General features: G+C 32.0%; 1 protein-coding gene across 6 annotated transcripts in view; it reads left to right on the top strand.

The window, feature by feature from the left end:
* Positions 1-12,070, top strand: part of ECT2 (epithelial cell transforming 2) — a 66,943-nt gene extending 54,873 nt beyond the window's left edge. For all 6 annotated transcript variants that reach the window (XM_046659764.1, XM_046659763.1, XM_046659768.1 and 3 more), the window contains 3 exons: positions 6,266-6,373; positions 7,386-7,532; positions 10,239-12,070. In XM_046659764.1, the coding sequence (XP_046515720.1) occupies positions 6,266-6,373; positions 7,386-7,532; positions 10,239-10,328 (345 nt within the window). In that variant the 3' untranslated portion in view covers positions 10,329-12,070. The remainder of the gene's footprint in view (positions 1-6,265; positions 6,374-7,385; positions 7,533-10,238) is intronic.
* The last annotated feature ends 200 nt before the right edge of the window (positions 12,071-12,270 follow it).

Raw genomic sequence — 12,270 nt, 5'->3', positions numbered from 1 at the left:
AATAGATCCTTACGGTACAGTGATTGCCTATTGTAGAAATTACTTCTACATTTATCATGTCAGACTAGATGGCTTATGCAATCCTTTCCAAATTTATAATGATAATATGGAAGCATAAACAGTTAATGGAAAAATTTCCTTAAAATGCAATCTATTGAATTACTAGCCAGGAGATGGCTAATAATCTTAGAACTGAAATCTAAACAGCTAATGAAAAAATTTCAGAGTTAAATCAGCCACAAGATGGCAGCAAACACTTAACTATGTGCTGATTTACTGTCTTAAACCACAAAATTCTTTCAAGTTGTGAAATTTTGTTACTAAAAAATATGTTTGTAAATTCAGATATTCAGTGACTTCAGTCAAGCTCTTTCCCACATTTAAAATACTATACATAGTAAATTTTTAAAAAGCCCTGAGTCAGTGTCTTAACATTTGAGAACATTTGCCATGTTGAAGAGAAAGTATTTCTAAGAATATATATACTCAAAGGATGTAAAAGATATTAAAAAAATCTGATTCTTTGACAGTAGTTTTTGTCCTCCCTATCATATATTTTTTGGTGCCCTAAATAATTGGAGCTTACTTAAGAGTAAAATAAGTAGAACTGTTTTATTCTGTACTATTTTGTTTGTCACGCCCATTTGTAAATGCCTTAAAAATTAAGATTTTCAGGCTGAAAGAAACTTAATCTAATCTCATTATTTTACATGTGAAACTAAGATCAAGAAGAGCTTAAAGCTAACATTAGAATCCAGGTATCTTTGTTCTTGGTTAAACCCTCTTGGTAGTTTTTCTCTCCATGGATGTATCCCAAATTCTGTTATTTCAGGATTTAGCTTAAAATTTTTATCTGTTGAAAATTTTATCTGTCAAAATACGTAGGTATGTATTTTTGGTCTCTTGCCAACATGTAACCTTTAATTGCATGATCCATACTCTTAAGGTTCATATATTGCCTGAAGTCAGATGGTAGCTTTGCTGAAGCCATTTCAGATTTCTAACCTCTAATATGAAAAGTATAATTTTATTAACAAATGAATTTAAGCAATATTACTACTCCCCTCCCCCAACTTTGAATAGTTTAGAAGAAGTAACTTGATAGTTAAATACTCTATGCTACAGTTCACTACTTTTACCACTAGTTATTTATATTTCTTTTAAAAATCAAACTTGTCCTACATCTTGGTCAAATCACCACTGGCTATTTATGAGTAGTAATACTCATTCTCAGCTTTTAAATTTGTAACTAGAATTTCTAACTATGTGAGAAATAGACTGAAGATAGAACATATATCAGAAGAGTTTGTGCTTCTGAACCAATATTTATAATGGACTTAATACGATATGTAGTTAAAATTATAATTATTCTTCTGGTTATCAGCCATACATAGTAAGTTGCTAATATAAATGTCTGTTATTGGTACTACTTTAATTTGACCAAATCAGAAGCTCTAAGCTGTAAACCTAATTACAGAATTTGAGGAAATCACTAAGGCAGAGGCAGAGGCTAAGGGAGGGGACACATGACACTAGATAATTTTTCTTTTGTGTGTGTGAGTTTGAGGACTGGTGGGAGAGGAGAACTTAGGGAAAGGAGAGTCTGATAACTCACATGTGGATGGGTTCATTGGCTTAAGATGTCAGAAATGCTAGAAAATTTTCTGTGAATTAGCACCCATGAGTAGACCTCTGAAATCTGTAGCTGTTTCCCTTGAAATTAATATTATATCTCAATGGGAGAACTTGGTTACTACTTTCTAATCTTAAACTCGGCCGATCTGTCTTTAGAACTGCTCTCAGGTGCATGTGAATTGGAGGCCCACTGAAGAACTCCTTCTGCTCCCAAGCTGCTTTAATGCTCGAGATACATTGAATAAGTCATAAAATGTTGTAAAAATTGTTTTAGTTTGTTATTGAAAATGAGTTTCGGTTCCAGTATAAATTTCATTTTTATTTTAGAAATTTAGAGGAATAGATTAGAAAGCAGTAGGATTTTTTTGAATAGTTACCATTTTAATGGTAATTATTAATGAGAAAAAAAGAGTAACAGAAAAAAGCCTAGGAATACGGAAGATACATTTTCCCTCTTTTGCACTTTGCCTGTGATTTGCCCTATTTATCTTCCTCTAAGCAGAGAGAACTAAAGAAAGTACTTCATTTTTACGTCTTAGCAAACAGCTATGTTGTCTTCTCAGCAACTAGTGAGCAAGGTGTTTACTCTCTGTCATTCTGAACCCAGAGCCTTCTAGAAACGTAAAAGACCTCATATCTACTGCCCACCCCCCGCCCGCACTGAATCAGAAGCAATTTATTTGTCCATTGAGAGAAAACATGAAGCCATCTGCTCCCTTTTCAGTTCATAGGTGGTTATTATATGCTTAGTAGTAGTTAAGATAGCAATAGGAAAGACTGCGAATCTCTTCTTTATTAACAGCTGCTTAGGGGTTTAAATTTCGGATGCCTTCATTATAAAAAGAGCATTTCATCAAAATGAAACACACTTGGAATTTAGTTTCATTATATATACATTAATACATTTTGAAATCATATATTTTATTCAAGGAGTAAATTAAAGTTACCAGTATTTAGTTATATTCATGCTATAATTTTTACTCTAATTCAAATTGAAAAATAGTATTTGCACTTAAGAAAAAAATCAAATAGATAAGTGTACTGTAGTAAAATATATGTACTTGTCCCACTAGTCTTTTTATCAGCGGTGCAACTTTTGATGCTTTCATAGGTATCTTTCTGGAAATATAAGTGTAGACGTGTACATTTCTTGTTAGATTTATTCCTAGGTAATTTTCTCTTTATAATATTATAAATGAGATGTTTTTGCTGCTTAAGTTGTTCTCTAGTTTTGTATATAGGTGTATTTTTGATATAAGTATGTTAATTTTGTAACCCATCTCTTTTATTAAATTAATTCTTTTATTGTTTCTAATTGTTTTCCACCTAATTCTGTTGTTTCTCAGTTTTCAGTTTATAAAAAATGTAAGTTGACCAATTCAGAATGAGCATTGATAACTTACTTTGTAGTTTAAAAACAAAACAAAGAAGGAGAACATATTTCAGCATCAAAACATCCTTTTTTTGAATTTTCCTCTATGTCTAGGAATATAAAAAACTTCTATCAAATAATAGATTTTCAATATATATTTGCTGATTGGATGAAATTGAAATGAAATCAAATGAAATTAAAATTAAAAATAGAATGAAATAAAAACAAAATTAAGTTCATAAAACTAAAGCTACAGCTGTGCGTAGTTTATGGTGCCGTATGTACAGCCATGTGGGAAATGGGATCCCTCCTCTGTGAGGTATAGGGAATCTTAAGGCAAAAGCTTGCAGGTGAATGTGATGGGAATGCAGGGACACTCAGGGACAGGCGGAGCTTGAGTCACAGTCCTGACTGCTTTGTTCCTCATGGATTGGCAAGAGATGTTAACTATTCAGAGCTATTTTGCAAGCGATTGTCCCTATAATTGGCAAGAACCAATTGAAAACTCTTTAGAACTTATTTATAACAGAGTTTAGTTGAGTAACTAAATAAAATGTAAGTACATGCATATCACTATTTTTCCTCTATGCTAGCAGTAACCAACTAGAAAGTGCAGGAAGAGAAGACCCCCTTTTCAAGTAAAATTTGATATACATTTAGGAAATTTTAGTATAAATTTAGCAATAGCCTTAGAAGGAACAAGTGAAACCTATTTTAAGAAAACTACAATACTTTATGGAGAGACTTATGACGTTCCTGAATGAGAATGCTGACTAGCCATGAAGATGTAAATTCATTACAGTTCCTATAAAGTCCTATAGGAAATTTCTGGAGTTTGACAGAATTATTCTAAAGATGGTCTTTTGAACAAAAAGCAACAGTAAAAAATTTAGAAAACAGTACTTCCTTTATGAACTATTAAATTGTATTTTTAAAGTTACAATGATCAGAATAGTGCACTGATTCAAAAATTTATAGGTAGATCAAAAAGGGTAACCGGCCTTGAAATAAGACTTTATTGTATGACAAATATAGAATTATAATAATTTAATAAGATTGTTAACACATGGTGCTAAGATAGTTGGTTAAGTGCTTAGAGAAAATTAGGTGTGTATCCTAACCTTATATTCCCATTAGTTATAGATAGATTTAAGAGTTAAATTTGAAAAACTCAAGAAAATTTAGGTGGTGAATGCTGAACTTGAATCTGGTTGTTTATTTTTGTTGTTGGTGAGTTTTAGGAATTCTCTATATATTCTGCATATTAATCCCTTATCAGATAGATGATTTGCAAGCGTTTTCTCCCATTCTGTGGCTTGCCTTATTACTCTTTTGATAATGTCTTTTGGACAAAATTTTTTAACTTTTCATGAAGTCTAATTTGTCTGTGTTTCTTTTGTTGCCTCTGCCTTTGATGTCATATCCAAGAAATCACTGCTAAATCCAAAGTCTTGAAGCTTTTGCACTATATTTTGTTCTAAGAGTTTTATAGTTTTAGCTCTTATGTTTAGATCTTTGATCCATTTTGAGTTGGTTTTTTTGTATATAGCGTAAGGAAAGGTCGAAGTTCATTCTTTTGCTTGGGACTGTCTAGTTTTTCCACCCTGTTTGTTGAAAAGACTATCCTTTTCCTGTTAAATAGTCTTGACGCCCTTGTCAAATCATTTGACCATATTATCTGAGGGTTTATTTTGGGGCTTTCTGTTCTACTCCATTCCATTCTATTCTATTCCTTTATGCCAGTACCATATTGTTTTGATTACAGTAGCTTTCTAGTAAGTTTGAAACAAGGAAATTTGAGACTTCCAACTTTGTTCTTCTTTTTCAAGCTTTTTGGCCTTTTGTGGTCCCTTGAGATTCCACATGAATTTTAGAATGAATTTTTCTTTTTCTGGAAAAAAAAATCGAGATTTTGGTAGGGATTTCATTGAATCTGTAGATTGCTTTGGGTTATTGACATTTTAACAATATTAAATCTTCCATTTCATGAACATAGGATGTTTTTCCATTCATCTGTGTCTTGTTTAAGTTCTTTCAGCAACAACATTTTGTAGTTTACAGTGGATAAACTTTTCATCTCCTTGGTTAAGTTTATTCCTAGGTATTACTTTATACTTTTTAATGCTATTGTAATAGTTTATTTCCTAACAACAAGAAAGTGGAAGCTCTTTGAGTGTTCAAAAATACTAGAATGATAAACTTAACTCTAGTAAAATCAGAAGAGATTCTTATCAGCTGTTCATTTAACATCTTGTGTTTGTAAAGGGCTTAATATTTCATTTTAAATACTGTGCATTATCTTGTTTGAGCCTTATAATTACTATGGGTTATATATACCAGGTATTTTCTACATTTTGCAGAGTGAACATGTTCAGAAAAACCAACATTTGCAAGATTGTATAAAATTCTCCTTAGCTACAGAATGATCTTGCTAGAGGATGGTCTTATAGTGCTAGAGTAGTGAGACAACTCGCCGATTCATGGCCTAGATTTATAAATTTAAAGTGAACATTGGCTGCTGAAGTATGCAAAAACATTTTGTCTAACTTGCTTTCTTCTGAAAGCCCAGACATAATTGGAGCAAGTAATATTTTGAAGTACTTGAGATTAGTTGTCTCGTTTAAAATTAATTTTGGTTAGTGGTTCTTGGCCTAAATCTTTGACTCCTTCCAGAATGTATTAGCTATGAACCCCCTCCTCAGAAAAAATCTCCTTTGTACTATGTACACACAGAAGTTTGCACATAATTTCATGGGGGTTGCATACCTCCTGATTTCTATCCATTGCCATTTCTAGGAGCCGTTGATCACAGGTTCAGAACCTCTGATTTAGAATCTGTCTAGATGTTAATTGAGGAAGTAAGGGGAAAGTAGGAGAAACTCTGTTTTGATTTGAGATTATCTCAAGGAAAGTTTGTGATACTGGTTTTCTAGCAGACTTTATAATTAAGCATTATGTCTGCTCGATTTCTAACTTGTTAGTTTTAGGCTTGTTAGTAAGATTTTATATTGAGTTCTTTATCCAATTGCTTTGGTGTCCATGGTCCTTGCAGTGAATTTTCATTTACTTGATACTTATTTTCCACTCTCCTTAAATTAGTACATTTCAGAGTAGAAATTATGTTAAGCACATCAAAAATCTTGAGTAGCTTCATTTATGTATACTTCCATATGTATATAAGTGCTTGAAGGTTTATAAACAGTTGTGTGTTTTTATTTTTTATATATTTAAAATGATTAGAAACTTGTTTTTCAACAGGAGAATCTTATGTACACTGCTGATCCAGAATCCTTTGAAGTAAATACAAAAGATATGGACAGTACATTGAGTAGAGCCTCTAGAGCGATAAAAAAGACTTCAAAAAAGGTGAGTCTTAGTGAAATTATTATTTAACATATCTCCAAAATGTATTTTTCAGAGTATATTAAAATAATATTGCCATAAACACCATTGCAAAGATAGTCTATAAAACAAAGCTGTTTTTGGTTCTAGGGAATAGTCCACAGAGATTATAGTTTTAGTTCCGTGAATTCTTTGCCTCAGTAATTATAACAACTTGTTATCCCTCTCATTCTGATTGCAGTGATGCTTCTACGAACTGTATACCTGGGTGGAAGTGTACTGATGGTGTGTTAGATAGAGATGTATGTGCATTCATCTTAAATATTGCTGCAGATGTTTTTCAGCCAAGAGCACATGACAGAGTCAGGAGACCTGGGATCTATTCCTGATCATAAGTGTGTTTCACTGTTCTAACGATGAAGATAACTTTCCTACTTATTTTGTCAGAGATGTTGAGGACTATGTAAGAATCTTGGTAAATAGGACTTTCTAAAAGAACTGAAATTTTAATATACCAGGCGAAATTTGCAGCTGTAGTCTACTGCTAGATTTATAAAGTCTTTAGTTTTCTTTGAGTTGGAGGGGAGGAGCTGTACTTTATTTAATCACCTTTGTATCTCTCAGCATTTAACATGTGTGATGTGTAGTAGATAGACATGTTAATGATGATTCAAATGAACTCCTTCACTGTTTCAGTAAAGAAATTGAGGTTCAAGTGGATTTGTATTAAATATCTCACAACTAAATTTAGTGGAATCAGACAAAAACCCAAGTTTCCTCTCTCCCAGGCCAGATTTTTCCTCACAGTTTCTTTCTCCCCTTGGACTGTGATGCTCTATGAATGCGACATGGAATGGTCTACAGCGTACTATATTTTCTCACTGCCTTGTCCAGTCCAAAGAGGTTCTGATTTTGCCATATACCGTTTGTAGAAGAGCTTTTCATGTGTCATTTGGCATTGTTTATGCATGGTCATTCTTATCAGTTATGTTAAATTTGTCTAGGCTTAATTAATTATAGCTCTTTTTAACTCTAGGTTACAAGAGCATTCTCTTTCTCCAAAACTCCAAAAAGAGCTCTACGAAGGGCTCTCATGGCATCTCAAAGCTCAGTGGAGGGAAGAAGTCCTTCCAGCAATGAGAAGCATGTAATGAGTCGTCTGTCTAGCACATCATCATTAGCTGTAAGTGACTTTGATTTAATGGGCTAAATGACTTATTCATATTTATAGAGTTGGTATGCAATTTGTTAACTTTTTAAAGATGGAACTGTTAATATCTCCATCATTTTTAAAATAGATATCTTTAAACTTCTAACCTCTTAATTGGGTAAAAGTAACTGAGAAAACCTCACTTAATGAACTAGAGACATACTTAGTGTGAAGTTTATTTGATATGAAATTTTATTGGGATTGAGATATGTTCTAAAATCTCTAAGAAGAGAGATACATTTCAATGTGGGCTGTCACTTTACTAACATAAATAGCAACGGTTCTGTTTATACAGATTGGCTCCAATAATGTAGCAGAAACTAAGCTTTATTCCTTTTACTATTTCTGTGATGAGTAGAATATAATCTCTGAAGCTGTGAACTTCAAAGGATGATAAGAGTTCTCAATTCATGTATATATTTTAAATGTTTCCTGAACAATCCAAATTCCCAATGGTGTCAGAATTATTAGACGTTTAATTAATATTAAGGACATTTCTAACCTTTACTGCTGTCACTAAGTAATGAGTGATCTGTATGTTCTTTGTAAAATTATTAATCAAACCTACTAACATTAAGAAAAGCAAGTGACTGTCACTTCTCAGTTGTGTGTCCTTCAGCAAGTTTCTTATTCTCTCATCCCCATTTTTGTAGATGACAGAAAAGCGATTAATAGTATATAATCCTGTTGTATTATATTACCCTATTGTGTTATTATAAGGACTAAATACGTACAGCACACACACACACATACATATGATGCAATTATATTGAGAGGCAGTTCGAGTGGTTAAGAGAATGAACACTGGAACTCATGTTCAGATCCCAGCTCTGCTGTCATACTAGCTGTGTGACTTTTGGCAAGTTATTAAAGATCTGTTTCAATTTCACTGACTTTAAATGAACCTAAAGTGGTAGCTGTAAGGATTAAATAAATTAATATGTGCAAAGCACTTTGAACAGTCCCTGGCACGCAGTGCTCTAGTGTTTTATAAGTGGTTACCTTTTATTCTATAAAATTTATACAGCAAGGCACATAATGCTCACTAACTTATTTTTTAAAAAGTTAAGCCTTTACTTAATATATTAAAGAGGTACAGCTAAATCTATAAGTATGTTTATACAGATTTTTGATTAAGGTTAACCTTTCGGTGAGAGAGGAGTTGTACTTAGTTGATAATATAAATATATGCAAAGAAATTTGATCAATGAAAAATGTGTTAAAAGTGATCAAATACAGTGAGCTTGCATTTATTAAAATCATATTATAAGCTCTGAAGTCCGAAGTACTGTCTCTTTATTTCCTGCATCTATAATAACTATTATAAACTTATAAGCTTTTCATATGAAAGTAACTGCATTGTAGAGAAAAATTTTAGGCAATTTATATTATTTATGGTTTTGCCATTTTTATGTAAATAAAATATAAATAAGTATCTAAAATATCTTTCAGACATTTGTGTCCTCTCAATTGCTTGTTTCTGTTCTGACAGATTACCCATTCTGTTTCCACAAGCAATGTAACTGGATTTACTAAGCTTGTTTATGTTCAGCGCTCAAACTCTACTGGTGGGCGCGCTCAGAACTCCTGGGTTCCATCTGTCCGTCATTCTGCCTCACGAGCTAGTTTTTCAGAGATGCTAGAAGGAAATACTGACTTTTTCAAATTTCAAAATAAAGTTCTATCCAAGTCATCTTTGACATTTGTGAAGAATTAGGAGATATGCCAACAGTAATGGAAACAAGCCTCAAAGTTTAATGTGAGCTTAATTAGCTATTTGAAATTTGTATTTGTTAAAAAAGAAAGTATTCTTTCTAAACTGAATCACTTATTAGGTGGATGGGGACTTTTGAATTCACAACTGTATAACTCCTTCGAATTCACAACAACTTAGGCTTTATAGAGTTTCTTTGCGTATTGGCACATGAAAATATTTTTGCAAGGTAATTTACTCTTAAGTCCATAAAAAATCAATCTCATTACAAATTTTCTTATTTATGAAAACGATCATTTTAAAGAATAGTAGTAAGTGTCATGTAAAGTGGATTTATATTCTAAATCTGATTCTTAATCTTAGATTTATGGCATATATAAAAATTTGTGCCTTTAGTATGGCAAATCATAAAAGATTCACCTGAGGAAGATGTAAACTTTTATATTATCTACTTAAATCATTGCTTTGTTATCGCTTGAACGGTAATACTTTACCAACTCAGCTCTTTCAATACTTCATTTTACTTCCTTGTGATGAGAACTTAACAGCCGGCTACCTTGTTAGCTCTAAGTTTAGCTACGGTTAGCCATTCATGGATTTTAAAACAGTAGTTTTCTTTATAATTCATTCTGATTTACACCCACTCTTGGGTTTTTGGTATTCTTGTGCATGTTTCTTTGTTATTGTTGAAAATTCTGATGTTATTCACTTTGACCCCTGAAACAATAAGTTTAGACAGCTGAGTAGCTTAATAATCTCTCTTATCAGAAGCGCTGCAATTTTGCTCATTTTTTATTTGGAGCAAAATTATGCACACAAACATATTTAAAGAGTTTAGAATTTTCAGATGTCTTTTAATTAATTGTTACGGTAATTTGTAAAATGTACAAATGATATGCATGATGCTAAAAAGTATGTTAGAATTTTCTGAAAGATAATCTAAAATCTTTGTCTTGTCTTTACAGGGTATCCCATCTCCCTCCCTTGTCAGCCTTCCTTCCTTTTTTGAAAGGAGAAGTCATACTTTAAGTAGATCTACAACTCATTTGATATGAAGCTTAAAAAAATCTTAATTTATAGAAGCTTATAAACACCTTATACTAAATAAGAAACTGACTTAAATGGTACTTATCATTAGCACTTGGTGAAAGCTGGAAAGAAGGTAGATAACACTAAGCTATGCGATTTGATTGTCTTTTTGAAAGAAGTTAACCTGTTACAGTTTTGCAGTTAATCCATGTAAAAAATTGTACTGATTTTGATGTAATTTTTCTGTCTTCTTGAATCCTTCATTGGACCAATAATTTAAGTTATTCATGATGTCAGTAACTTTGCAACCTGATAGAGTAAATAAATTTTATTGGTGGATGCCAAATACCTCTGTGAATCTCTTTGTATAATGTCCATGAATGAATTTTTGGGAATACATATTTGTGTATCTCAGTTTGTGCAGAAATTAAGTGATAGCATAGTATGTACTGATTAAATAGTGGAGTCTTATTTCACATGTGCTGTTTGAAGTAGTTACTTAGCTGCTCCATTTGCAGTTTGTTTTATTCTCAAGTGTTTTCACGATCTAGTGTACAGATTTAAAAAGATTAGCCCTTAAGAAGAATAACATTTAAAGGATATTGTTCCAACATACTTTTGAAAATTGAAATAAGGACAGAAAGATTAAAAAATAATGTATATTTTTGCACAAACATGATATTGGTGTATACTTGTAGCTGTTTCAAAGACAATATATTTATGGTGATTTTAACCAGTAGCAAATCTTAATTTAGTTCAGTAGTGTATGGAATTTTATTTTGAAGGATAAGACCATGGGGGAAATTGTGGTAAAGATTGTTTATATTCTTTATGAAATAACTCTAAAGTTGGCATCAGTTTTACTAACCTGCTGTAAAATACATAGATACGTGTATGGGCAAGTTTTTATTGTGGTTTCATAATTAAATGTAAAATTGGAATGCATTTTTTTGCTGTTGTAAAATATTTTTCAAGCACTGATGTTATTTTTCACAATTTTTTTTAAATAGTCGGTAATGCGAAAGAATCAAGTTCCTATGAATAAATGCATTTTTATTTCCTACCTGTTTAGGGAGTACTGCCAACTTTTAATGGTCATTTAACAATTTCCAATTATTTGCCTTAATAGTTTAACTGACTAGATTGTTTTCTATGCCACATGTGCCACTTTAAATAGTAGATGACCCTTTATTGCTATATTTTAAAAGCAGTTGTGTTAGCAAGAACTTTGTAAATAAATAGTTAAAACCCAAGTATATTTTATGTTTCATGTTTTAAATAGTTCCTTTAGACAAATTTTCATAGGCCCGTGTGAATGCCTGCATCCATTTCTGTGCTGTTGTGTATTTGCTTGCATATTTATGTGCTTATACCTTCCTGCATTAATATTTTTGAGCATTACGTGTATAGTGGGCTATGTGTAGGATAGGAGCTTTTAATCTGTAGTCCACTTTGCAGAATGGAGGTAGTGAATCCTATGATGGTTACATAAAATGTTGTGCTTTTGTGCATTATGCATTTTTATGGCAGAAAATATGGAACTTTTATTTTATTGGGGCTGGAGCTGTGATTCCCTCCAAAAGTGTAGGATTTCAAGGGAGAGGAAATGACGTGAGATAAGGCATGAAGTTGGAAATGTATTAGCTGTGTACTGGCAAAATATAGGAAATGCTTCCAGTTTTTATAATTAACTACACCTGCTCTAGTATCTAGTATTTTTTGATATATCCCCATTACCAGTTGAAGACAGCTTGTATGTATTTATCTGTTAATATACTTTCATGCATATGAATATTAAATATAATCAACCTTTTCTTCTCTGTTGAGAAAATGATGTTTTGTTTATTGTTCTTTAATCTGATGGGTTACATTAATACATTTTGTAATGTTAACCCACTCTTGTATTTGTAGGTTATACCCTACTTAGTCATGACATATTGAATATAGAACCATAAAAAATAAAGAATT

This window comes from Equus quagga, chromosome 4 (genome assembly GCF_021613505.1).
Source record: "Equus quagga isolate Etosha38 chromosome 4, UCLA_HA_Equagga_1.0, whole genome shotgun sequence".
Classification (NCBI taxonomy): Eukaryota; Metazoa; Chordata; class Mammalia; order Perissodactyla; family Equidae; genus Equus; species Equus quagga.
Note: the sequence above shows the minus strand (reverse complement) of the source record. Positions and strands in the feature narration are given on the sequence as shown.